Source organism: Macaca mulatta, chromosome 4, assembly GCF_049350105.2.
Source record: "Macaca mulatta isolate MMU2019108-1 chromosome 4, T2T-MMU8v2.0, whole genome shotgun sequence".
NCBI lineage: Eukaryota > Metazoa > Chordata > Mammalia > Primates > Cercopithecidae > Macaca > Macaca mulatta.
In genome coordinates this window covers 113,040,759-113,063,747 of record NC_133409.1, presented here as the reverse complement: position 1 = coordinate 113,063,747, position 22,989 = coordinate 113,040,759, and the positions used below count along the sequence as shown (strand labels likewise).

General features: G+C 40.3%; 1 protein-coding gene, 1 long non-coding RNA gene and 1 pseudogene across 5 annotated transcripts in view; 1 reads left to right on the top strand and 2 right to left on the bottom strand.

Moving 5' to 3' along the window:
* Positions 1–1,059: 1,059 nt before the first annotated feature.
* LOC717443 (HORMA domain-containing protein 1 pseudogene) lies at positions 1,060–2,107 on the bottom strand (annotated as a pseudogene).
* An 11,551-nt stretch (positions 2,108–13,658) lies between these two features.
* LOC144340331 (uncharacterized) lies at positions 13,659–22,184 on the bottom strand. The gene is made up of 3 exons (XR_013416319.1): positions 22,038–22,184; positions 17,133–17,288; positions 13,659–15,364 (listed from the first exon to the last, which is right to left on the bottom strand). It is a non-coding gene; the product is annotated as an uncharacterized LOC144340331 (long non-coding RNA).
* KCNQ5 (potassium voltage-gated channel subfamily Q member 5) overlaps positions 20,139–22,989 on the top strand; it is a 567,770-nt gene continuing 564,919 nt past the window's right edge. For 3 of the 4 annotated variants that reach the window (XM_077998865.1, XM_028846834.2, XM_077998864.1), the window contains exon 1: positions 20,139–22,093. In XM_077998865.1, the coding sequence (XP_077854991.1) occupies positions 21,696–22,093 (398 nt within the window). In that variant the 5' untranslated portion in view covers positions 20,139–21,695. 4 annotated transcript variants of the gene reach the window in all.

Sequence of the window (22,989 nt, the reverse complement as noted above, 5' to 3'; positions counted from 1 at the left end):
TTATCTGTTTTTCTAATTTGTTGTTTTGAGTTGTCTAATTAAATATTGAATAGATATTTTTCTTACTCATGTTTTCCTCCACAGATTTGAAAGTTAAATATTCCATTTCTATGTTTTCTCGGTTACCTTAACATTTTCAGCATGTATACTTAAATTATAAAAATCTGAACGTACTCCTTTAAATAATGATTCTATTAAATGTTTAAGTCTGATCACTCCTTCCTAACTTATATGTAATTATTGAATACCATAGCTTACCTTGTTTTAAACCCCCCAAAAAGTATTGTTTTAGGAATTCAATGTTGTTTATATTTACCCATGTATTTACCACTTTCTTTGTTCTTTAATCCTTTTTGTATTTTCCATGTGGAATTGGTTTCATTTTCCTTGAATATATCTTTTGAATTTTTTAAGAGAGTGTCTTTTGGTGGTGAAATTTCTCACCTTTTCCTTACCTGACAATACCATTATTTTTCATTCTTCAAAATTATCTTTGCTAAGTATATAATCCTATACTGACAGGCATTTTCTGTCATTATATCGAAAATACTCTACTGTTTCCTGGCTTCCATTATTGTTGCTGAGAAATCAATTGTCAATCAAAATATAGTTCCTTTTTCCCTGGTAATTTTTTTCCCAATACATAATAGAAGTATATAATTTTAGGGTACCTGTGATATTTCGATACATGTATAAAATGTGTAATCACTAAGGCAACTGGGACATACATAACCCCCCAAATTCTCCCTTTCTTTATGTTGGGAACATTCCATTTCCTCTCTGTCAGTAGTTTTCCACTATATGAAAAATTATTGTTAACTGTAATCATCCTACTGTACTTTTGAATGCTAGATCATATTTATTCTATCTTTAACTGCATTTTGATACCCATTTAGCAGTGTTTCTTCTTCTCCCCTGCCTCCCTCCTATCCTTCTCAGCCTCTGCTAACTACCGATCAACTTTACCTCCACAAGATCCACTTTTTTAGCTTTCACGTAACTGATAACACGCAGTATATGTCTTTCTGTGCCTGCTTATTTCATGTAATGTAATGACCTCTACCATTTATGTTGCTGCAATGACAAGATTTCACGATTTTTGAGGCTGAATAATATTCCACTATTTACATGTACCACATTTTCTTTGTCATTAAATTTTTAATTGATATTGATACAGGAGATAGAAAGAAATTATTTAGGTGAGGGTAAAAGAGTCCTCAGCAGAACTTCCCTTCTAACAAAAAGCAGCTCAATAAATCACTATTTTTTTTTCTTTCCTTTTTTTTTTTTTTTTTTTTTTTTTTTTTTTTTTTTTTTTTTTTGAGACAGAGTTTCGCTCTTGTTGCCCAGGCTGGAGATTGGCGCGCAATCCCCCAGGCCCGGCTAATTTTGTATTTTTAGTAGAGACGGAGTTTTTCCAGTGGTCACTTTTACTTTGAAGGTGTGAAAAGGTGTTGAGACTTCACACACATTTAAATACCTAGGCTTCCCTTCAAATATAACTCCTTCACAATCACCATCCTTAAAACCGAGAGGCTGGTAATCTAGGGGTGTAAGTTCATCATAATAAAAAGGTTTCATGGTCAAACAAACATCATTAGGTAAAGGCCCCAGATTTTGCATTAGGATATCAATCTTGCGAATAAGGAGAATGCTTGCTTTCTTGGTATCAGTACATGACATGCTAGATTTGTTGCTTTGGTTTTTACTTACGAAGTAAGTCCATGAGTGGTCCATTGTTGGCATATTTGAATTTGAAATGGTAACATTCTGAAATTGTCTGAGGATCTTCTGGGTTTGTGTATATAGCTAGAACAGCCATCCTTAGGTATTTTTTCTGTAAAGCATCATAATGTCCTAGCATCTATTTCACTAACTGTGTAGATCCTGGGCAATTTTTATCTTCTCTCAGTATTTTGACCAAAAGATCATCTAGATATCTGGTTCTATAAGAACATTCTGGAAATATTCCTCTCAAATATGTGATACAGGATACTGAAACTGCTAGGAGCCTCTTCACTAACACCAAACACTGGTGTTCAGGTGATATCTTATTGGGAAATACCAGTGCAGTCATGGAAGTCCTCTGCAACTGGGTAGTGGCCATCTTCTTTTGATAAAATATTTTCTTTAATTCAGAATTATGTCTGAGGGGCAGGCCCCGGAAAATTCCCACTCTTAATCTCACTCTTTGTGTGTGTGTGTCCACATCTTTGATCTCCGTGGTCATGAGACAACAAACCTCGGGTGTTACTCCAGACAATGAAGCCGCTTCAATGTATTTTGAGGGTACATGTAATACTTGGTATACAAGGTGTAATGATCAAATCAGGGTAACTGGGATATCCATCACCTCAAACATTTATCTTTTCTTTGTACCACATTTTCTGTATCCCTTCATCCATTGATGGACACTTAGGTTAATTCCAATATTTCAATTATTTATTTTTAATTTTTGTGGGTACATACTAGGTGTATATATTTATTGGGTACATAAGATGTTTTGACACAGGAATGCAATGCATAATAATCACATCATGGAAAATGGGATATCTGTCCTCTAAAGGATTCCTTCGTGTTACAAAAAAAATCCAATTATACTCTTTTAGTTGTCTGAAAATGTACAATTAAATTATTATTAACTATAGTCACTCTGTTGTGCTAGCAAATAATAGGTCTTATTCATTCTTTCCAACTATTTTTCGTATCCACTAACCATGTTCACCTCCCCAACACCCCCAACTACCCTTCCCGGTCTCCAGTAAGTATTATTTTACTGTCTATCCCCATGAGTTCAATTGTTCTGATTTGTAGATCCCACAAATAAGTGAGAATGTGTAAAGTTTGTCTCTCAATGCCTGGCTTGTTTGACTTAACATGATGACCTCCATTCCACAAAGTCCTTCCCACTTTTACCTTTCCTCTCCTCAAGCAGAAGGAAGGGGGCTCTTTTGGAGCTGCGAGCTGTGCAGCCTGGGGTTAGGAGAGGAGTGATGCCAGCACTCCATTAGCCACCCCTGCTGGTAACTCAGTAAGTCCCCCCAGTCCACTGGCTCTGGGGTCAGTTCAGCACTAGGACTGGCCTAGAAGTTGCAGTTTTTGTGGCCTAGATTGCCTTTCAAGTTTATTTAGGGCCCCAGAATACCTTCAGCCACAGTAGCGAGGTTTGTGGGAACTCAGGTTTGGACCACTGCGATTGGCAATTCCCCTTTGGCTAGGGCTGGTTTAATGCTCTCTCTGTGGGTCGGTGTCAGCTGAGTTTGGTTCAGTTTTGCTTTCTGCTGTAACAGGTAGTGCTGAGTTCATTGCCTCACAATTACCACACTCTCCCTCTTGCCAGTGCACAGAAATGCTCTCTGCACCACGCCTCTGCTACCAGGGGACGGGGAGAGGTGGGGTCCACAACTCAAGACTGTTTTTCCTACCTCTTCAGTGCCTCTTTCAGTGATATGAAGTTAAAAGCAGGTACTGTGAGTGCTCACCTGATCTTTGGTTCTCATTAAGGTACTTTTTTTCTGTAGATAGTTGTTAAATTGGTGTCCTTGCAGAAAGTACAATTGGCAGAGCTTTCCATTCTGCCATCTTGCTCTACCTCCTGATTCCATATCTTTGACTATTGTTAATTGTGTTGCAATAAACATAGGAGTGCAGATATCTCTTCTCTATACTGATTTCCTTTCTTTTGGAGGTATAACCAGCAGTGGGATTGCTGGATCATATGGTAGTTTCATTTTGAGGTTTTTGAGGAACCTCCATACTATTTTGGCATAGTGGCTGTACTAATTTACCTTCCCACTAAGAATGGGGTATGAGTGTTCTTCTTTCTCCTTATCGTTGCCAGCGCTTGTTATTTTTTATCTTTCTGATAAAGTCAATTTTAACTGGAATGAAATATTATCTCATCATGGTTTTGATTTGCATTTCCCTGACGATTAGTGATGTTGAGCATTTTTTATATACCTGTTGGCCATTTGTATGTCTTCTTTTAAGAAATGGCTATTCAGATATTTTGCCCATTGTTTAATTGGGTCATTTGATTTTGCTGTTGAGTTGTGTTCCTTACATATTCTGTTTATTAATCCCTTGTCAATTGGATAGTTGGCAAATATTTTCTCTCATTGACTGTGCTATCTCTTCACTTTGTTGATTGTTTCCTTTACTGTGCAGAGGATGTGATGCCATTTCTGCTTTGGTTGTCTGTGCTTTTCAAATGTTACCAATGAAATCTTTGTTCAAACCAATATCCTGAAGCATTCCTCAATGTTTTTTTCTAGTATTTTCATTGTTTGGGGTCTTAGATTTAAGTCTTTAATCTATTTTTATTGATGTAGTTGTTAAAGATTTTTCAGCTAATCTATAGCATTCTGTGGTTTAAATTACATAAGTGAGATGTTCATTTATTTTTATTTACTCTGTTTTAGGTTCACAACTTTATAGATTGATGTTTTTCATCACATCATCAAATTTCTCAATTATTTTTCGAATATTGCCTCTACCTCATTCATATTCCTCTATTTCTGGAACTCCAACTTTTAAAATTAGATTAGAATTTTTTACTCTGTTCTACCTCTTTTCTGTCATATTTCCTCTTTTTTTCTCATTGTGTTACTTTCTGAATAAATTCTTCAGATTCATCATCTAGTTCACTAATCTTCTCATGACATATTTAATCATCCATCATACCTAACCATTATTTGTATTTCAATAGTTTTTCCTTTCTAAAATTTTTATTTTATTCTTTTTTAAGTCTGCTTGTTGCTTGTTAATTTTATAGCACCTTGGTGTGTTTTAATCCTCTCTTTTGAAGCATATATTATTTTAAAATGCTAAGTGTTGCCATTTTATAGTGTGACTGATAAATCTAATACCTAAATGTTTTGCTAGTTTGATTTATTTATTTGTTTACTCAGCTGCTGCTCATTCATATTGCTGTGTTTGCTTGGGTGCTTGTGATTTTGGCAATTAACTTCCATTTACTAGAACTTTCTCTGCAAGTATTCCTTGAGGCCTGGCTTGCTATTGGGTAGGTTGTTTTCATTTCCTTCTTATAAGTTCCTGAGGATGCTACCAACCTGGTACACTTCTAAACTAAAATAGTATTAATAGCTTCTTTGAACTACCCAGATGATATGAATTCAATCTGCAATGCTTATGTACTGACCTATTAAATTATTAAGAAAACCTTCTCTCCCATAAATCTAATGCTAAGTTTCAATACAACTAGTTATTTTTGTAATCTGTTTTCTATTGGCCCCCTTTATTCAGCCCCTTGGAGTTCCATGCCAGAAGAATCACCTATGAGACCCAAGAGAATCACCTATGAGACCCTACCTTGAGTAATTTTGTCTCTTGCTACTATCTGCCACTGCCCTACAAAAATTAAGGTTTAAGTTCATCTGAATGTTGGCAATTATCTTCAGGGGGATAGTTCCACTTGCCTGTCAGAATTGTCATTTTATGTTCGTTTTTGACCTCTGAGGGAGGCTGAATCAGAGTGCATTTTCTTCCACAATTCCAGAAATAGTCCTTATTATGTCAATTAGCATGTGTATATGCACATGCAAAAACACATATATATGCATATGTATGTGTTTGGGTTGTTTCAGTTTTTGTTGCATCTGAATCCATGAGAGCCCTCAAAAAAATCATCCACATTGGCTGTGAACCCTATCGCTAATACCACATGATGATTTCTGCTTGTCCTGGAAAGGAAATTAAATAAAGTTCAGATTCTTGTAACCCTTCCCCAAAGATAGAGACTACGTAATGTCATCAAATTTCCTGTTAAATCTTTTTATTTGTTTGAGGTTTGTGTGGTTGATTGCTTGCTTATCTGTTGCTTGCAACAAATCATATTCTGGCATTACCCACAAATAATTGCCCCAGAAATAAAAGGTGTAATTTTTAAATCTGTGTATTAATTTTTAAATAAATACTAACTTCATGTTCACAATTCCAACAGACTGATGACATTGAATATGATTCTGTCCTTGCACCTCGGAAGCACAATTTGTGGGACTTAACTCTTTCAAAGGGACAAGTATAAGGAATATTTCTATGTGTAGTGGACATTGGCCATGTTTTCCGACATGTCAGTCGCTTTTGAGTGTTCTTGCTTTGTTTGAGTAATTCCAGGCTCTAACAGTGCCAGAGCACCAAGATAAAGGCAGGAAAAATAGAATGGTCCCGTTTAAGACTTTGAATTGGAAATGAGTACCTTACAGGTAGAACAAACTCAGCTTCCACTTGGTTGGCTTTATGGAGCAGTGTTGGTTTTAAGACCAACTACTAGCTAAAGGAGATATCATGCTGTTGGAAATTGTGGTACAATAAAGAAAAGTTCCAGCTAATAGGATGTTAACTGTGGCATCAATATTATCAGACCAATTTTGCATGGTTTGGTACATTGCTCCTTAATGCTTATACTTGGGCCTGGTTCTCTAACCCTTGCCTCAATAATGTGTGCAACTCAATATTCTCCAAATAAACTCCTTTTAATTTAATTAATCAGAGCCAGTTACTGTTGTTCTCATTTGAGAACCAGAACCAAAACGAAAGTCAATGCCAGGAGCACTACAAGGAACAAAGGGCCCAGCCATTTACAGCCTAGGAAGCCAGTGACTCTTGATACACGCAACAGGCAGGTAGTTGCATGCTAAATCTGGGGAATAGACAATGTGCCAGCTGAGGCTGGAATGTTAAAGAAAATGCTACCAAATTTTCGGAATATTTGTGTATAGGAGACTTAACTTTCTGTTTTCGGCAAATTTCTACAAGAAAGAGATGAAAACCTTAATGATTAGCAACTGTTCTATTTCTGAGAAAGATATATTAAATATTCCACTATAATTGTTAATTTGTCAAATCCTTCTTGTAATTCGATGTTTGCTTTATATATTTTGAACCCATATTATTTCGTCCATACAAATTTAGAATTGCTGTATTATCCTGGTGAGTTGAAACGTCTATCATTATGAAAGACCTCTTTAATCTCTAGTAAAGCTTTTGGCCTTAAAATCTATTTTGTTAGATACTGGCATAGCCACGTCTTTTTCTATCCTTTTACATTCAACCTTCTGTATCTGTGAATTTAAGGTATGTCACTTGGGTAATCAAGGGGGTGGCCTATGGTAGATGTTGCTGGTCGTCTGTCTGTTCCCCATTTGTTTACATGGTTCTCAATTATTTCCAGTATGTCCAACTAAAATAATTCACTTTCCTAAGGTTGTGAAAATAATTCACAACCTTACTTGTAGTTGTGGTTGGTCATGAGATGGTTCTAGACAATGAGCTACAGGTAGAAATTCATCAGGAGGACACCCTTTCTGAATAAAAAGCAAAGTCCATTTTGAACTTGAGCCTTTCCCTTATTCTCACCTGGAATTTCAGACATAATGTCTGCAAACATAGCTGCCACTGTTGCGACCATAAGGATGAATGACACATGCTAAGCAGGTGAAAGTGGCAAATGGAAAAAGTTAGGCCTTTATGTCTTTGTGGATGCTTGCCTGCCTGACTCTTGACTCAAGGCTTCTCTGCTTGAAACAAATAGGCCTTACTTAAACCAGTATTTTGGGGAGGGGGATTTCTATTAGCAGCTGAACACATTCTTAAGATACAATTGTAATGTTAGGATTCAGAATCTCCAGGAAAGGGGTATCTGTACTTTACTGTACCTAGAAAAACCAGGTTCAGTTAGGGAAGTGACTCTGTTCTTCTCTCCTGTGTTTGAAGCCAGAATGATCAGTGTTTATGGGCCTTTGCAGATATATCTTTCTTCTTCTCTTATATGTGGCTGTTAATAAAATTTCTAAATAAACAACCCTCTATCACTAAAAGCATTTTCTAATTTGGAGAGACATAAGGTTTTGTGGTTAAGAACACAGTTTCTGGAGTCAGTTAGCGATTGTTCATATCCTGTTCATATCCCCACTTTTTGGTTACTGCTTATGTGATACTGAGCAATCTCTTAATGTTTCTGAGCTTATTTCCATGTCTCAAAAAATGAGGAGAGTAGTAATGCCCATGTCATATAGTTGTGGAAGGATTAAATGAAGCTCTTCAGGAAAGCATGTAGGAGAGTATATATTGACTTTTTTTTCCATCAAGCGTTACAATTTAAAACTTGGAACTATTTTAGAATTTCTGCATTGGTTGAAATAAATTTAAACTCCATTCCAACTCTAAAATTCAATAGCTCTGTTAAATATATGAGGGTTGTGTGATGGAGAAAATCAGAACAAAAAGTTAAAAAAATAGAATGGGAAAAGGAGGCTGAGTTTATTTAGATTCATGTATATGAATATTTCCATATATTTACTTTAGTATTACTTAGCTTTGGAACTACTAAAAACATGATAACTTATAGTCTGAGTGATGTTGGATTTGCCAGTTAGTTATGTTCCTTTACAAGAAGATATCTTAAAATAAGTAAACATTCCAACATGTGATTCTTAATTTTTTCTCCTAATACTTTTCTTGTTTTCCCCATAACAAAACTGGAAGCCATCCATAAGTGTTATTTAACATTTACAGAGCACCTAATAAGTGCAAGGCACTGGCATCTATTATACCATAACACGTTATTTTCTCTCATTTTGAAAATGAGAAAACTGGGGAACCAAGAGACCAAACGCTGCATCCAGATTTACTTGTATGTTAAATAGGGTTATTGGGATTTAGGTTAATCCATGTAAAATCTCTGATTTTGTCAATATAATTCAAAACAGAAAACAATTTTGCACAAGTTTAATCATTTTTTAAGACAAAAAATTAGAACATACTTCCAGGAGTATTAAGGAAATAGGAGTACTTTCATATTTTTCTTAAAGGAATGACTTTCTTTTCCAGAACAAAGAAACTTAAGGGCTCCAGTAGATCAGTGAAGATGGAAATAAATGCAATATTTGGAGGATTTATGTACCCATGAGCTTACAACCAAATTGAATATGAATACATATATACATAAAAAATAAGTACTACCTTTGGAAAACATATGTTTGATTTAGCAGATTAAAAACAAGCTTTTCCAAAAGAGAGGTAAATTTATTCAAAAAGAAAATACATTAAGCCACTTCTGTCCTTTTAATATCTTCAAATTCTAACAGATTTCCTTCTAACCAGAGACCATTGTTATACAAGAAAATTGTTAGCTGCTATAGTACATTCATATACTACTAACTGAAGTAAAAAAAATGTCAGTTTGATACAGCTCTTCTAAGGTTATGAATGTGTGTTTTTATTACATTTCTCAAATATGATGCAGCAACCCACAATGGAAACACTTGCATTAAAATGACACTCGGACCAAATGTGCATGCTTGAATCTCTCAAAAAATGCCTCTAGTGAAGTGGTGAATAGGCATCTATGAACTCTAGTTATTTTAATTTGCAAATTGATATTTTATTACCACCTTAAAGAGCCCTTGTATAAATTTATATGAAATTAGATAAAATTATAATAAGCCTATAGTGTCATTTGAAGCATCTATAGTCCAATGCAATCAAGAAAAAAAGTCTCAAAAGAGCCCTCAAAACCCTGAACCAATTAGTCATTTATTTGTTCTCTGGATTTTTTGCTGCCTCTTTCATTTCTATCTTATAGTAGAAGCAGGAAGGTATGTTCCTTTTTAGGTATACAAAAATACTGTTGTTATTTTAACCTTCTAGAATATTACAAAGTCTGACATGCTTACTTACCTGTTGACTTTCCCTGGTGTTGTGTACATTGAAAGATTTTACTTTAAGTGGAAAAATGTTTTTCATAAACATCTAGCATCATTTCCCCAGGTGTATTACAAAAACTGAAATTCTAAATATGGAAATAAATGGTACGTAGACCAACAAATATCACCAAATGGCAGCAAGCAAAACTTTCCACCTCAATACCTTCAAAGGCTGACCTAAAAAGTTTGTTTAAAACAGGGTTTCTCAACTTCGGCACTATTGACATTTTGGGCAGGATAATTCCTTTTTTGTTTGGAACTATCCTGTAAATTGTAGAATGTTTAGCAGCATCCCTGGCCTCTACAACCTGGATGCCAGTAGCAACAATTTCCCACACCCTCCCCCATACTATGTACTTTGCCAACCAAAAACATCACCGGACATTGCAAATATACTCTGCGGGGCAAAGTTACCACTGGTGTAAAGAATTAGCTCTAGATGAATAAATGTTTATAAAACATATTAGTTGGTTTGGGGTTATCAAGTTTTAGATGATATTTCTGTCATTCCCTGTTATGTATTTAAGTTTGCTCTAAAAGTATTTTAAAGCTTTTAAAAAAAATACAGTAAACTGTGGCATGAATTAGGTAGGGATAATGTTTGTTCTACAGTTTTAACATATGGTAGGAACTCAACAATTGTAGAGTGGATTGAGGAATGGATAAATTTTTAAAATTCTCATTAAAGGAATATAGGGGCTTGGTCTAAACTTAAGCATGATTAGTCATGACCCAGCTAGCCACTGTAGAATTGAACACTGACAGCCCAGGCAAGGGGCCCAGGCAAGGGGCCCAGGCAAGGGCTCAGGAGAATGGCCTCAACATCAGGTGTGGGCAGGAAATAGTCTGCTAAGCAGAAGAATGTATTCTTTTTTGAAGAACTATGCACTAGCAGGTTATTCAATGTGTATAACACAAAAAGGAGGCTGGAGCCAAGATGACATCCAGAGGTTCCATAGGTGGGCAGGCAGGCAGTGAACACTGTGGAAGTAGGTAAACCCGTAACAGGACTCCAGTCACCATTTTAAGATATGGGTCAAGACTTCAATTCCTGAGAGATGACTGAAACAAAAATGAGTGTGTCCCATGATAGTGTACTGGTTAGGCAGCAGAGATAAAGACTTCAGCAGAGAAATGACTTTGATGTATTTACCAGAATTGAGGTTCTGGCTGTACTCATAGTCTTCCCTTGTACTGCATGAGTAGATTCATGGTAGTTTGTATGCTTTGGTGGGCAATATTTTAAAGCTTAGGTTGCAATTATGTTAATACTTATATATGTGTTTATATATGCGCTCACTGAACTACACATACATACATGCTCTTGGCTTTAAAATACTCAAACTCTGCCAGGTGCCATGGCTCACACCTGTAATCCCGGAACTTTGGGACGCCAAGAGAGGAGGATTGTTTGAGTCTAGGAGTTCAAGACAAGCCTGGGCAACATAGTGAGACCCTGATTCTACAAAAAATGACAGAAGAAAAAAAAGCTAGGTGTGGTGACATGAAACTGTAGTCCCAGCTACTCAGGAGGCTGAGGTGGGAAGATTGCTTAAGATCAGGAGTTCAAGGCTGCAGTGAGCTATGATCACAGCATTGCACTCCAAACTATTCAACAGAATGAGACCCTGTCTCTAAAATAAAAATAAAAAATAAAAAGTATCCAAACTCTGGAAGATTAATTTGGAATAGAAACACCATTATTCTGAGTAAATGTGATCCTATAGTATAACCATATGAAAAACGTAATGAGAATTCACGGTTGTTTTAGCTCCAACAGAAAGAGCTATAACAAAGATCCAAAATCTCAGTTCAAGGACTTTATAGTGACCACAAACCTTGCTGTCCTAGACCCTCCCTGATAGAAGTGTCACCAAGGTACTCCCAACCAAATCATGAGAAATAGTGTAGATTACCAGGGATGTCAAGGAAGTTCTAGCTATTTCAAATTTTCCCATATATCCCATATAAGTCATCCTGAAGATATCCTCAAGAGAATCTTTGTAAAATTCATTCCTTTGTCTGGGCATGGTGGCTCACACCTGTAATCCCAGCACTTTGGGAGGCTCAGGTGGGCAGATCACAAGGTCAGGAGTTCGAGACCAGCCCAGCCAATACAGTGAAACCCTGTCTCTACTAAAAATACAAAAATTAGCCGGGTGTGGTGGTGCGTGCCTGTAGTCCCAGCTACTTAGGAGGCTGAGGCAGGAGAATCGCTTGAACCTGGGAGGTGGAGGTTGCAGTGGGCCAACATTGCACCACTGCACTCTGGCCTGGGTAACAGAGTGAGACTCCATCTCAAAAAATTAAAAAAGAAAAAAACCTAATTAATCTAAGAATTACAGCCCAAGGGCCCATAATCTGGGTTTGATTAAGCTAGGTTTTACAAATTATTTCCAAGAGTCTGTGAGCCTCAAAAGTGGTAATTGTATGCAAAATTGTAAGTTTTAAAAAAACTTTTCTGAAGGCTTTCATCAAATTCTCATACCTCTGCTATCCAGAAAAACTTTAGAATCATAAATTCACAGATATTCTAGAATAATGAATTCAACAGCTCTCACCAGACATCTGAAATATCACAGATATTTTAGAATGAAAGGATGAAATAACTATTACTATTTGAATATTGCTGTTAAAAGTAGAAAGATATACATTACTCTATACATTAGAGTAATGTAGCAAAACTCTATACATTAAGGTTTACTTTGTTTAGTTGTATCTAGTAGCCCTTAATAAAATATACATCAATGACTGCATAGCCTGGTACACTATCAGACATAGTTGCTTTCATCTGCTTTTAAACTTCACAAATAGTCACCTGAATGAGATCATCTGCAAAACTTTAAAGTTTCTCTTCTGGGTTATCTCAAGGTTTACTCATATAATCTGGTTTTTTAACAAGATTATATTTCTATTTTTTTTGTATCTGCTAAATTTCAGCTAAATGTTAACAATTACGGAAGCTAATGTTTCAGAGAATTAATCAGCTATTATTTCAAATTGCAGGCTAAATCACAAATGGAATCCAAGCTAAATCTTGTTTAACATAAATATTAGTAGTAGTTAACATTTACTGAGTACTTATTATGTGTCAGTACTAAGATAAGACATTTACATAAACTATTTTGTTTAACCATCCCAAAAGTCCTGTGATAAGGATATTACTATCCTCACGTTAAACATGAAAGAAACAAAGACTTAGCAAGATTCAGTAATCAGTCAGGAATCAGGATCCCACAATTTATAAGTTTCTTTCTGATCCCAAATCCTTAGCATATTTAAAAATATATTTAAATATGTATTAGTATTTATTGCTCCACTTCTGATTTTTGTCATCAAAACTAATATTGGGTCTGTGGACCCCTGCTTCTTTCTCATTTTTAATCTTCCTATTCACAACAGAATGTATCTTCTTCCTTAAAACAATTTTCAACTTTGTGTCTCTCTCTTTAAAAAAAAAAAAATCTTCAGTCTTAGATACAAAATAACATGCAAAAAGGAAACCAGAAACTTGAAAACATGCCAAGTAATACTCCCTTTATGTCACAGTCCCTCTATTGTATATCAACAAAATTTTACACCAGAGTGGTAAAACTCAAGTTGATTGCAATCTCACATTCCCTTTCTTTTTCAGGACACTTACCTCTTGCTCCAATTAACTGTTTTTACTTTCATGATTCCTATACAAGGCCCACACGTTGTAGTGTTTAAATCCTAATGCTTTTTTATAATCCAGAGAATCCAGTCACTGCTGCAGACCCAGGATAGCCAAAAACTCAGGCCCACCACCTCTGGCTATCACTGGCCTCCTCCTTTTGTCTTAGTGTGCCATGAGCCTTGTCATTTTGTAGCTGAGCCATGACTCAAAAAAAAGGTGGGAAGTATTCTAAATACTCCAACAAACAGGACCATTCTGTAGCTTGGTGGTTTTGCAAAAAAACTTTAATAGCATTTCTGTTAATATAATTTTATGCAGAAAGCTAATATGTATATATAAGAAAAAAGCAAACATCTTATTGAAACTCCAGAAACTTGATGACCCCACTCTTGCGAATCCCTGACTTGTCTGAGGGACTCACAGTATCTCCTGCAGCTTTCAGTAGCACTGTTGAAAACTGTGTTGAATACTTAGCAGGTATTGACTTCCTTTTTCTGATCTGGTCAGTTCCTCATCCTTAATTACAAATAAAATCAAACAAAAATGTAGTTTATCTAGCATGCATTTTCCTTCTTGGTAAAACTAAACATGAAAAATGCATACTTATTAAATAGAATTTTTTGAAATGTTAGAAATAAAATATAATGGATTTTATGAAAATGTTATTACTCAATAAAATCAATAAAAGATGTCCAAGTTGTTGCAGGCTTCACAATTGACAATGAAATAGCGTCTGTCAAAATTGCAGCTTAGTTGTCCAAACACCAGTGCAGGCTCAGCCTTGGGACCTGTGACAGTGGCTGCAACAGCCACTCAAGTCTCAAGTGAATCAACATGATTTTGTCTAGTGCCTTCTTAAAACCTAAATCTTCTGCTTGCTTCTCCCACTTTAAAATAATTATCTCCATTCTGTTATCTTCAAATTGTTTCTCTGCTCACTTTGATCTGATTTCTATTTCTACAATTCTGCAAGAAAATAAAAATAAAAACAACTTCTTCAAATGACCTCTTTGTTGCTAAATCAAAAATCCTTACCTTATTTGATTTCTTTCAGGCATTTCCCTATTGAAGCTCCTTTTTTTTTTTCTCTATTGTAGCAGTGGTCCTCAGTGGTTACTTAGCTTTCTTTATTTCAGTCTCTTTCCCTACTTGCTCCTTCTCTCTTATCCCAAATGGTCACACTTACTAGGGTTGGGTTCTCAGGCCTCTTCCTTTTTAAGCAAATCTACATGCTTCCCCAAGTAACTTGATTCCGACTTGTTGATTTCATCCATTATAAATATAGGTTGATGATTCTTGAATTTCAATTTCAAGCTCCCCCTGACCTGTAGATCCATATATCCAAGCGTCAACTAGATATCTCCACTGAGCTGTATCAACAGGTATGTCAAACTCAATAGAAAATTGAACATATTTCCCTTCTTCAGACTGCCTTCTCCTTAATCTTTACTGATTGAGTAAATGATACCATCATTCACTCAGATATTTGTGCCTGAAATTGGAAGTTAGGCTTAACATCTGCCATGGATTGGTAGCTTCACTAACCTATAGCATAGACACCGTATCGTTTTCATCTTTGAGTCTCCACTTGGAACAGTGTGTGCCACTTGTAGGTGTACAATCTATATCAAGCCTTTTCTGAAAGTAGAAGTAGTGACATGTAGTATTTCTGGCTTAACGTTCTTCAGTGGATCTCCCCACTCATGTCAGGATAAAATCCAAAGTTCTTGCCAAGACTTTGTCATACAACCCTTGTCTTACTTCTATTGCCTCCTGCTTATAGCTACACCTCCAAAAGCAACTAAGCTTCAGTAGAGTCCAACTACTTGTTATTCTCAAAGTATGATCAGCTCTCAAAATTCACATCTCTCTGGCTGGGCGTGGTGGCTCACACCAGTAATTCCATCGCTTTGGGAGGCCAAGGTGGGTGGATCATTTGAGGTGAGGAGTTCAACACCAGCCTGGTCAACATAGTGAAACCCTGTTTCCAATAAAAATACAAAAATGAGCTGGGCATGGTGGCATGTGCCTGTAGTCCCAGCTACTCGGGGGGAGCTGAGGCAAGAGAATCACTTGAACCTGGGAGGTGGAGGTTGCAGTGAGCTGAGATTGTGCCTGCACTCCAGCCGGCGCGACAGAGCAAGACTCCATCACATCTTCTCAAATGTTTTCTCTTTGAGTTATCCCTCATGTCTTCACCAAAGTCTAGTTATTCCTCAAGATTTAGCTCAGCTATTACATTCTTTAGGAACCTCTGTAGCTTCTGTAACATTCTGTGCAAACCTCTGTGAACTCATCACCATGTTACAATTACTTGCTCATTTATCCATCTCCCCCACTAGTCTATGAACATAACAAGAATCAGGACTGTCTTTCATCTTTGCACCACTCCAGGTAGTTGGCACCTGATAGTTGAAGATCACTTGTTGAAGAGATTAGTAAGTTTTGAGAACTTCATAAAAGAAGCTTTCTTAATTTCCTTTTTAAAAACAATGGTAAAATGTCAGTACCACTAGGGGGCACAGACTAGTAACAGAATTTTCCGGTACACTAGCTTAAAGGAGATGTTTGCTTTCTGTGGCAACCTCTTCACATAGTTTCTAAATATATGGATCTTAAAAGGTTCAAATGACTCTATTCAGATTATTCCCAGAAAGACATGTTTAAATAGTTGGCTAAAAGATAGAGAGTAGTGCTGACATATTAACAGGTCGGAAAAAAAACGAAATCAGGTATGGCCAAATAGAATTAACAGGGTTTTATAATTAAAGCTGAGAATAGCATTAAGAAAAAGATCAAAATGTAAATACAGTTTCAAGAAATTGATACTATGAGACTTGGGACTATTTTTTAAATTTCAACACAGAAGAGTACCTATGCAGGGGAACTCCTACTTCCACAGGAAAAGTGAACAGAAATATTGAAGTTATTTTTGTGTTTGGAATAAAACCTCAAATCCTCCTCCAAGATAACCGATAGAAACTTTCCAGTGCTTTTCATTTCTAACAAAAAACCATTAAGATTATTAATACACAATAATAGGCTAAGTATTTTTTATTCAAAAGCTGATATAGATTAGTAGTTAAAAATCTAGTTTTGGTTGTGTTTTTGCCCTGCCTCAGCTACTTTTTAGTTTTAAAAAAATTAACTTGTCTACACCTCAGTTTCTCCGCCTGTAAATTGGATATGATTGTAGTGCTTACTTATGAAACTATTGTCACAATTGATTTTTTTTTTTTTTTGAGACAGAGTCTCATACTCTGTTACCCAGGCTAGAGTACAGTGGCACCATCTTGGCTCACTACAACTTCTACCTCCCAGGTTCAAGCAATTCTCATGCCTCAGCCTCCTGAGTAGCTGGGATTATAGGCACCTGCCACCACACTCAGCTAATTTTTGTAATTTTTAGTAGAGATGGTGTTTCACTCTGTTGGCCAGGCTGGTCTTGAACTTCTGATCTCAAGTGATCCTCCCACTTCGGCCTCCCAAAGTGCTGGGATTACAGGCATGAGCTACCACACCTGGCCTGAAATAATTACTGTAAACCACAGTGCCTAACACATACAAAACACATGATAAGTATTTGCTATTATTTTGCCTCAATAATTGTGGTCAGCACAATATTTCAGTAATTCCTAGAAACGTTAATTTTGTTAGCTGCTGGAATAAAAATGGTGAGAACTTGTTGAGCCCTTTCTGCACTATTTCTCTACCAGTCTTTCCTTACAGCCACACTCATTCACATCTGCTTCCTTTCTGCATCCCTGAGGCAAAGGCTGTTCTGAGGAACAATGTCCCATTTGCTGTGTGAGGTAGGCCTGGGACTCTTACTGTGTTATCACTCTCATGCAGTCTGGTGAGGCTCATAGGATCTCTGATATTGTCCTGGATTCTCTGATTAATTTCTGCTTGTTGAAGAAACAGCGTGAAAAACTTGTATGATATATCTTAGAGATAAGAATTGTTGATGACTGATCAAAACAAATGGTATATTATGCTGATACATTTAAAATAATAGTAGGAGATAAATATGTTTACTGAACCAATGATTATGATATCTATGAAATGCAATATAGTTGCTATGCCTATTGGTTTGGTTACGGCCTGATTGGAAGGAAATAAAAGCTAAGGAGAAGGGTGGTGTAGCTGAAAGGGACTTATATTCAGGAGTCTGGAGACTTCAGTTCTACCTCTACGCTTACAAGGCAAATTGCTGAGCCCTGTGCACATCATTAAACAGCAACCAATCATGAATTTCCATTTCTCCATTAGTGCATTTTCTTTTTGTTTGTTATTTTCTACTTTTTTAGTTTTATATTTGCCCCTTCATTATTTTCCCAAGCAGACTCATGTCACATGCATTTCCTTTTTATTATAGGGTTTAAGAATTCTATTTATCATTCCCTGTCTGATTAGCCCAGGAATTTCACACTGGATCAAAATGCATCCATATCACCAAAGAGTGGCACTTCTATCACTCACTAGTTGATCAGACTCATGAACATGACTTGGTAGGGGCATATCTTGTAGTAGGAGATTGGGGCAAATGAGAAAATGGGTAAGCATGAAGAAGAAGGAAAGTGGGAGAGTAATGGGTCATTGACGCTTTGTGAAACTGGTCCAGATCCAGTTATTCTGGGCCTCTTATGGGCATTGAAAGCCTTTTTTTGTGCATCTCTAGCTCATGTATAGAATTTTAAATATTATTATTTCAGAGTACCTTTCAGAAGGATAATACAATGGAATAGAAAATACACTGAGGCCAGGAGCTCACGCCTGTAATCCTAGCACTTTGAGAGGCTGAGGTGGAAGAATTGCTTGAGTTCAGGAGTTTGAGACCAGCCTGAGCAACACAGCAACACCCCATCTCCAAAAAAGAAAAAGAAACACATTGAAACAAAATATCTCTAGAAACTCTGTTCAATTGAAACCATATCCATGTAGACTTCAGAAAATGTTTCCAAGGTCATAAATTTCAGGCAAGCATCTTAAGAGAATGAATGAGTAAAAGCAAACACATCTCAAAAGATGGGGAGGGCCAATCAACTCACATACTTTACACTAGCAGTTAACATTTGCCTTTACCTCTACCTCTTCATAATGCTCTAATGTAATTATAATGCATAGAATATACACTGTTGTTTTACTCACTGCTCAGTATACCTATCTTCTTTTCTTATATTTGAATTTTAATATTTCAGCAAAATGAACTAATAAAAGGCAGTTTCCTAGCAACATGTGTATTCAAAGGAACAACAACAAAGCTTAATCACAAACAGTTTATTTTCTCCAAAGTTAATTCCTGTCTTTTGAGGGAAGTTAGCAGGTAGCAAATAAAGCAAGGTGCAAACAGAGACTCTTGTAGGAGAGGCTGGCACAGCCTCACTTGGCTTTTTCTTCCTAGGCATTCAAGGGTAGGATGGTTAGAGCTAAGCCAGTCTTTTCCAGTGGTTGCAGTCAGAGAGATTGATACAAAATCCCAGAACCGTGTGCTCTTTTATCCATCCTTTGCTGGAGATGCAGATTGATGGGTGGAAGGAACAGTGAACTAGGAAGCCAGGTTGTTGGATTCCTAGTAACTCTCATACACTACCCACGAAAACTTGAGCGGGTCCTCTTTTCCTGGGCTGTGTATCCAAACGGCGGTTACTCTAGAAGACAAAAGTGAAAGGTCCTTCCCAGCAGCTCAAAACCGCTACCAGAAACCGGTTTATTTCTTTCTTTTCTTCTTCTCCTTCTTCTTTTTCCTCCTCCTCCTCCTCCTCCTCCTCCTCCTCCTCCTCCTCCTCCTCCTCTTCCTCTTCCTCTTCCTCTTCTTCTTCTTCTTCTTCTTCTTCTTCTTCTTCTTCTTCTTCTTCTTCTTCTTCTTCTTCTTCTTCTTCTTCTTTCTTCTTCTTCATTAAGCTTAAATGGCATTTGCTTAATCAATAACACAGTTTCACTAGAATTATTGCTGCACCCCAGAAAAGCATCATTCAGAAATTAAGCAGCTGGCTGTCTTCCAGGGAAACGTGTCCCTGTGTCCTGCCTTCCTGAGACCTCTTGCCTGCATGCGGGGCCCAGCGGCGCCAGAGAAATGGAAGTGACTTTACCTACCCAGCGAAAGTAGAAGTCTGTAACAAGGAAAACAGCTAAGTTAAGAGGAAGTGGTTTTCATTTTACTGCTTGCAGAAAGGCCAAGATTTTGACGTTTAAAGCGGGCACACGAGTCATTTTAAGTCTCTAGATCTTTCACCCTGAAAGTCCCTGCACAGAAACTCCATAGGGAGTCTAAATATAGCAACAGCACCCCCCTCCCGCCCCCTCCGCCTTCAGTCAGGGTCCCGCGCAGCTCTAGGATTGGAGAGCTTACTCCAGGGCGCTCTCTGCATCTGCCTCGAATAGCACCGCACGGAGCAACCTCTCTCGCACCTCCACAGTGCGTGGGTGTGAAGTGTATTAGGGGAAAGCTAGAGTGACTCTGGGTGCTGGTGATCGGCTCACAGTCACGTGGCGTCGCCGCCAGCTGCAGAGAGCTCCCAGCTAGCTTCTGCTGCCCAGAGGCTTGGGGGAAAGGAGGGAGGGCTTGCTCCTGCTGGTGACCAAGAGCAGGCAAGAGGGCTTCACACAAATAATAGTGATAATAAAGAGTAAAAGCAAAGCATTTAAATCGAGTTATTGCAGGAGACAAAAATCAGCTGCTGCGGGCGTGGGTGTGTGTACAGGGTGGAGGGGAATTGGGAAAGTATTTATCTCGGAGGGGAGGAGACGGCTGCAAGAAGACTTTTGCCTTAGCATTGTTTTAGCCTTAGGAAAGGAAGAGGCCCGAAGGAATCCACCTTGCAACTATCTGCTGTGTCTTTGTGGTGGAAGCTTAGTTTTCCCTTCAGTTTAATTTGATGATTGTTTTCGTTCATATTCGGGGAAGAGTCACTCTGTTGGAAGAAGTCCCCGAGCCTGGCATCCTTCAGTTTTCCCTATGCTGAATGTGAGGTTTAAACTTCTTTTTCTTTGTAATATACTGTTTCTGAAGGCCAGAGGCCGCGGCCAGTGGCACCGTGGCCTCTCTCTCCGCCAAGGGTGCCTGGGCTTTGGACCACCCGGGTGCCAGAGGTGGTGGAAGACCCAGTCAGTTGTTCCTTGCAACAGGTCTCTAAGCTTGTAAGTTACAACATAAGGTGGGTGGGGTCGGAACCCCAAAAAGCTGGCGTCCGGGACACCCCACCCTCAGGTTTTCTTTACCAGACACTGGGGTCCTCGCTGCCGCTGCCGAACTTCTCAATCATATTACTTTATTGGACTTAAATGGAAATTTCTTGACGGAGGGAACCGGGTTTGTTCTCCCAGGCTTCGCGCCGCAGTCAAGCAGAGCCCCGGGGCAGCTCGCTCACAGCGGAGGAGCAACTTTGGAGTTTTACGCCCTTTCCACACCCCACCCATGGACTGGAAAGGATGTTCAGTTACTCGCGGGCTTGTTGTCTGATACTGGCATGGAAAGTCACAGTCCGCAGGCTGGAGTGAGACGCGGGAAGATGCCTGGTCCTTGCCTCGCGGACTCGGCAGCCGCGTCCTTCGAGTCTGTCCACTGAATTGCGGAGGGCTCGCCCGTGTGCGGGGACCCGAGTGCCACTGCCTGGAGCGTTACCTTGCGCTCCAGCCTCCAGGCTAGCTAATACCTGGAGGGCAGGGCAGGGCTGTTCCCGCTCTCACCCCTTGCGGAAGGATGGCAGGATCCGGCGCAGCGACGTAGCAGCGGGAGAGCACAGCGACCTGCGTCTCCAGTTTCTCCTCAGGACACAAGGCTGACTTCACCTTCCGGACAGCTGCAAAGCCCCTGCCACAACCAAACCAAACTAGCGCCTCGGAGAGGGGCTTCTGGAGTCGGTTCACTGCAAGGCGTGGGGAGTGGAGAGAGGGAAGAAAGGGGAAGCCTGGGGCTGGGTGTGCGCGCGTGGGAGCGCGCCTCGGAGCGCCCCGCACTCCCCCACTCCGTCCCCGGGGGCACTTTGGGAAGGAGGGAGTGGTAGTCGCGGGAATGAGGGAGAAAGAGAAACCCTCTCAAACTGACGCCCCAAACAGGTCCGGATTTAGAATTCGAAGCTAAAGGCTGTTAGAAATCGGGACTCCTCGGCCTCCTCTGCAGCCCCTCCTTTCCCGCCCCGAAGCCCGGGCGGTTTGCTGGCTGCCTGCTTCCCCGCCCCCGGCTCAGAGGTCTCTGGCTGGCGGGCGCCCCGTCGGCCGCCGGCTTCCTCCTTGAAACCCGCCGGCGCACATGAGGCCGCTGCCCCCGCCGCAGGCGCTGGCGGCCCCCTCGCTGTGCCCGTGGTGATGCCATGCCCCGCCACCACGCGGGAGGAGAGGAGGGCGGCGCCGCCGGGCTCTGGGTGAAGAGCGGCGCAGCGGCGGCGGCGGAGGGCGGGGGGCGCTTGGGCAGCGGCATGAAGGATGTGGAGTCGGGCCGGGGCAGGGTGCTGCTGAACTCGGCAGCCGCCAGGGGCGACGGCCTGCTGCTGCTGGGCACCCGCGCGGCCACGCTCGGTGGCGGCGGCGGTGGCCTGAGGGAGAGCCGCCGGGGCAAGCAGGGGGCCCGGATGAGCCTGCTGGGGAAGCCGCTCTCTTACACGAGTAGCCAGAGCTGCCGGCGCAACGTCAAGTACCGGCGGGTGCAGAACTACCTGTACAACGTGCTGGAGAGACCCCGCGGCTGGGCGTTCATCTACCACGCTTTCGTGTGAGTACCCGCGCCCCCTGCTATGCCCGCTCCAGGGGACCACTGTCCCTGGCCCCCTGGGGCGTGCTCCGCGCTCGCGCCCTTGGGCCCCGCGCGCGTGCACACGTGGTGGCTTTTATTTCTTCGCACGTGTTCGTGGTCTTCCTTCTGGAGCCTCTCCCTTCCCCCAGCCCCACTTCTCCCATCTCTACAGCTTGAACCATTTCCCCGAGGACACCCAATGAACTGCCCGGCAGCTTCAGGCTCCCGGGGCGGGAGCCAGGCAGACGCGGGACTTAGGCTGCGCGGATAATTGGGAGCAATTAGGTCCCAAGATACGTAAACTTCAACCGAACGGGGCGCCCGGGAGCTAGGGAATGCAAAGGGAGGACAGGCGCCTGTGTGAGGCTTGAGAGTACATTGGGGAGGTTAGGAGGTGATGGCTGGGTAGGACCGGGAGGAGTGAGGTGGTACCGAGGGCTAGGTCCTCAGTCCTAGGGGCGGAATAGGGGAAGCTGCTACTTGGTGGAGAGAGCTGCTAGGTTTTAAGTGCGCCCGGAAACACGCCTCGCCACCACCCAGCCACCACCAACGGAAAATCTGTCAGTGCATGTAGCCCTTCCTGCCACGGAGAAGGTGGCCAAGGTCTAGAGGAGGCCAGCAGGCCAGGCGAAGCAAGGCTCCCGCGCTGCAGCGGGTTGGGAGGCAGCGGGGAACCTGGGGCGCAGGAACGCGGGCAGAGGTGCGATAGCAGAAGCGCAAATGGGTCGCCTCGGACAGAGATCAGGCAGTGGATTAAGTCCCCATTTGTGGCGCGGAGTCAAAGTGTGTGTGTGTGTGTGTGTGTGTGTGTGTTTTCAGTAAGCCTTCTCCATCTAGCAGAGAATGCTTAATGAGAAAATGATTGGAAGCAAATG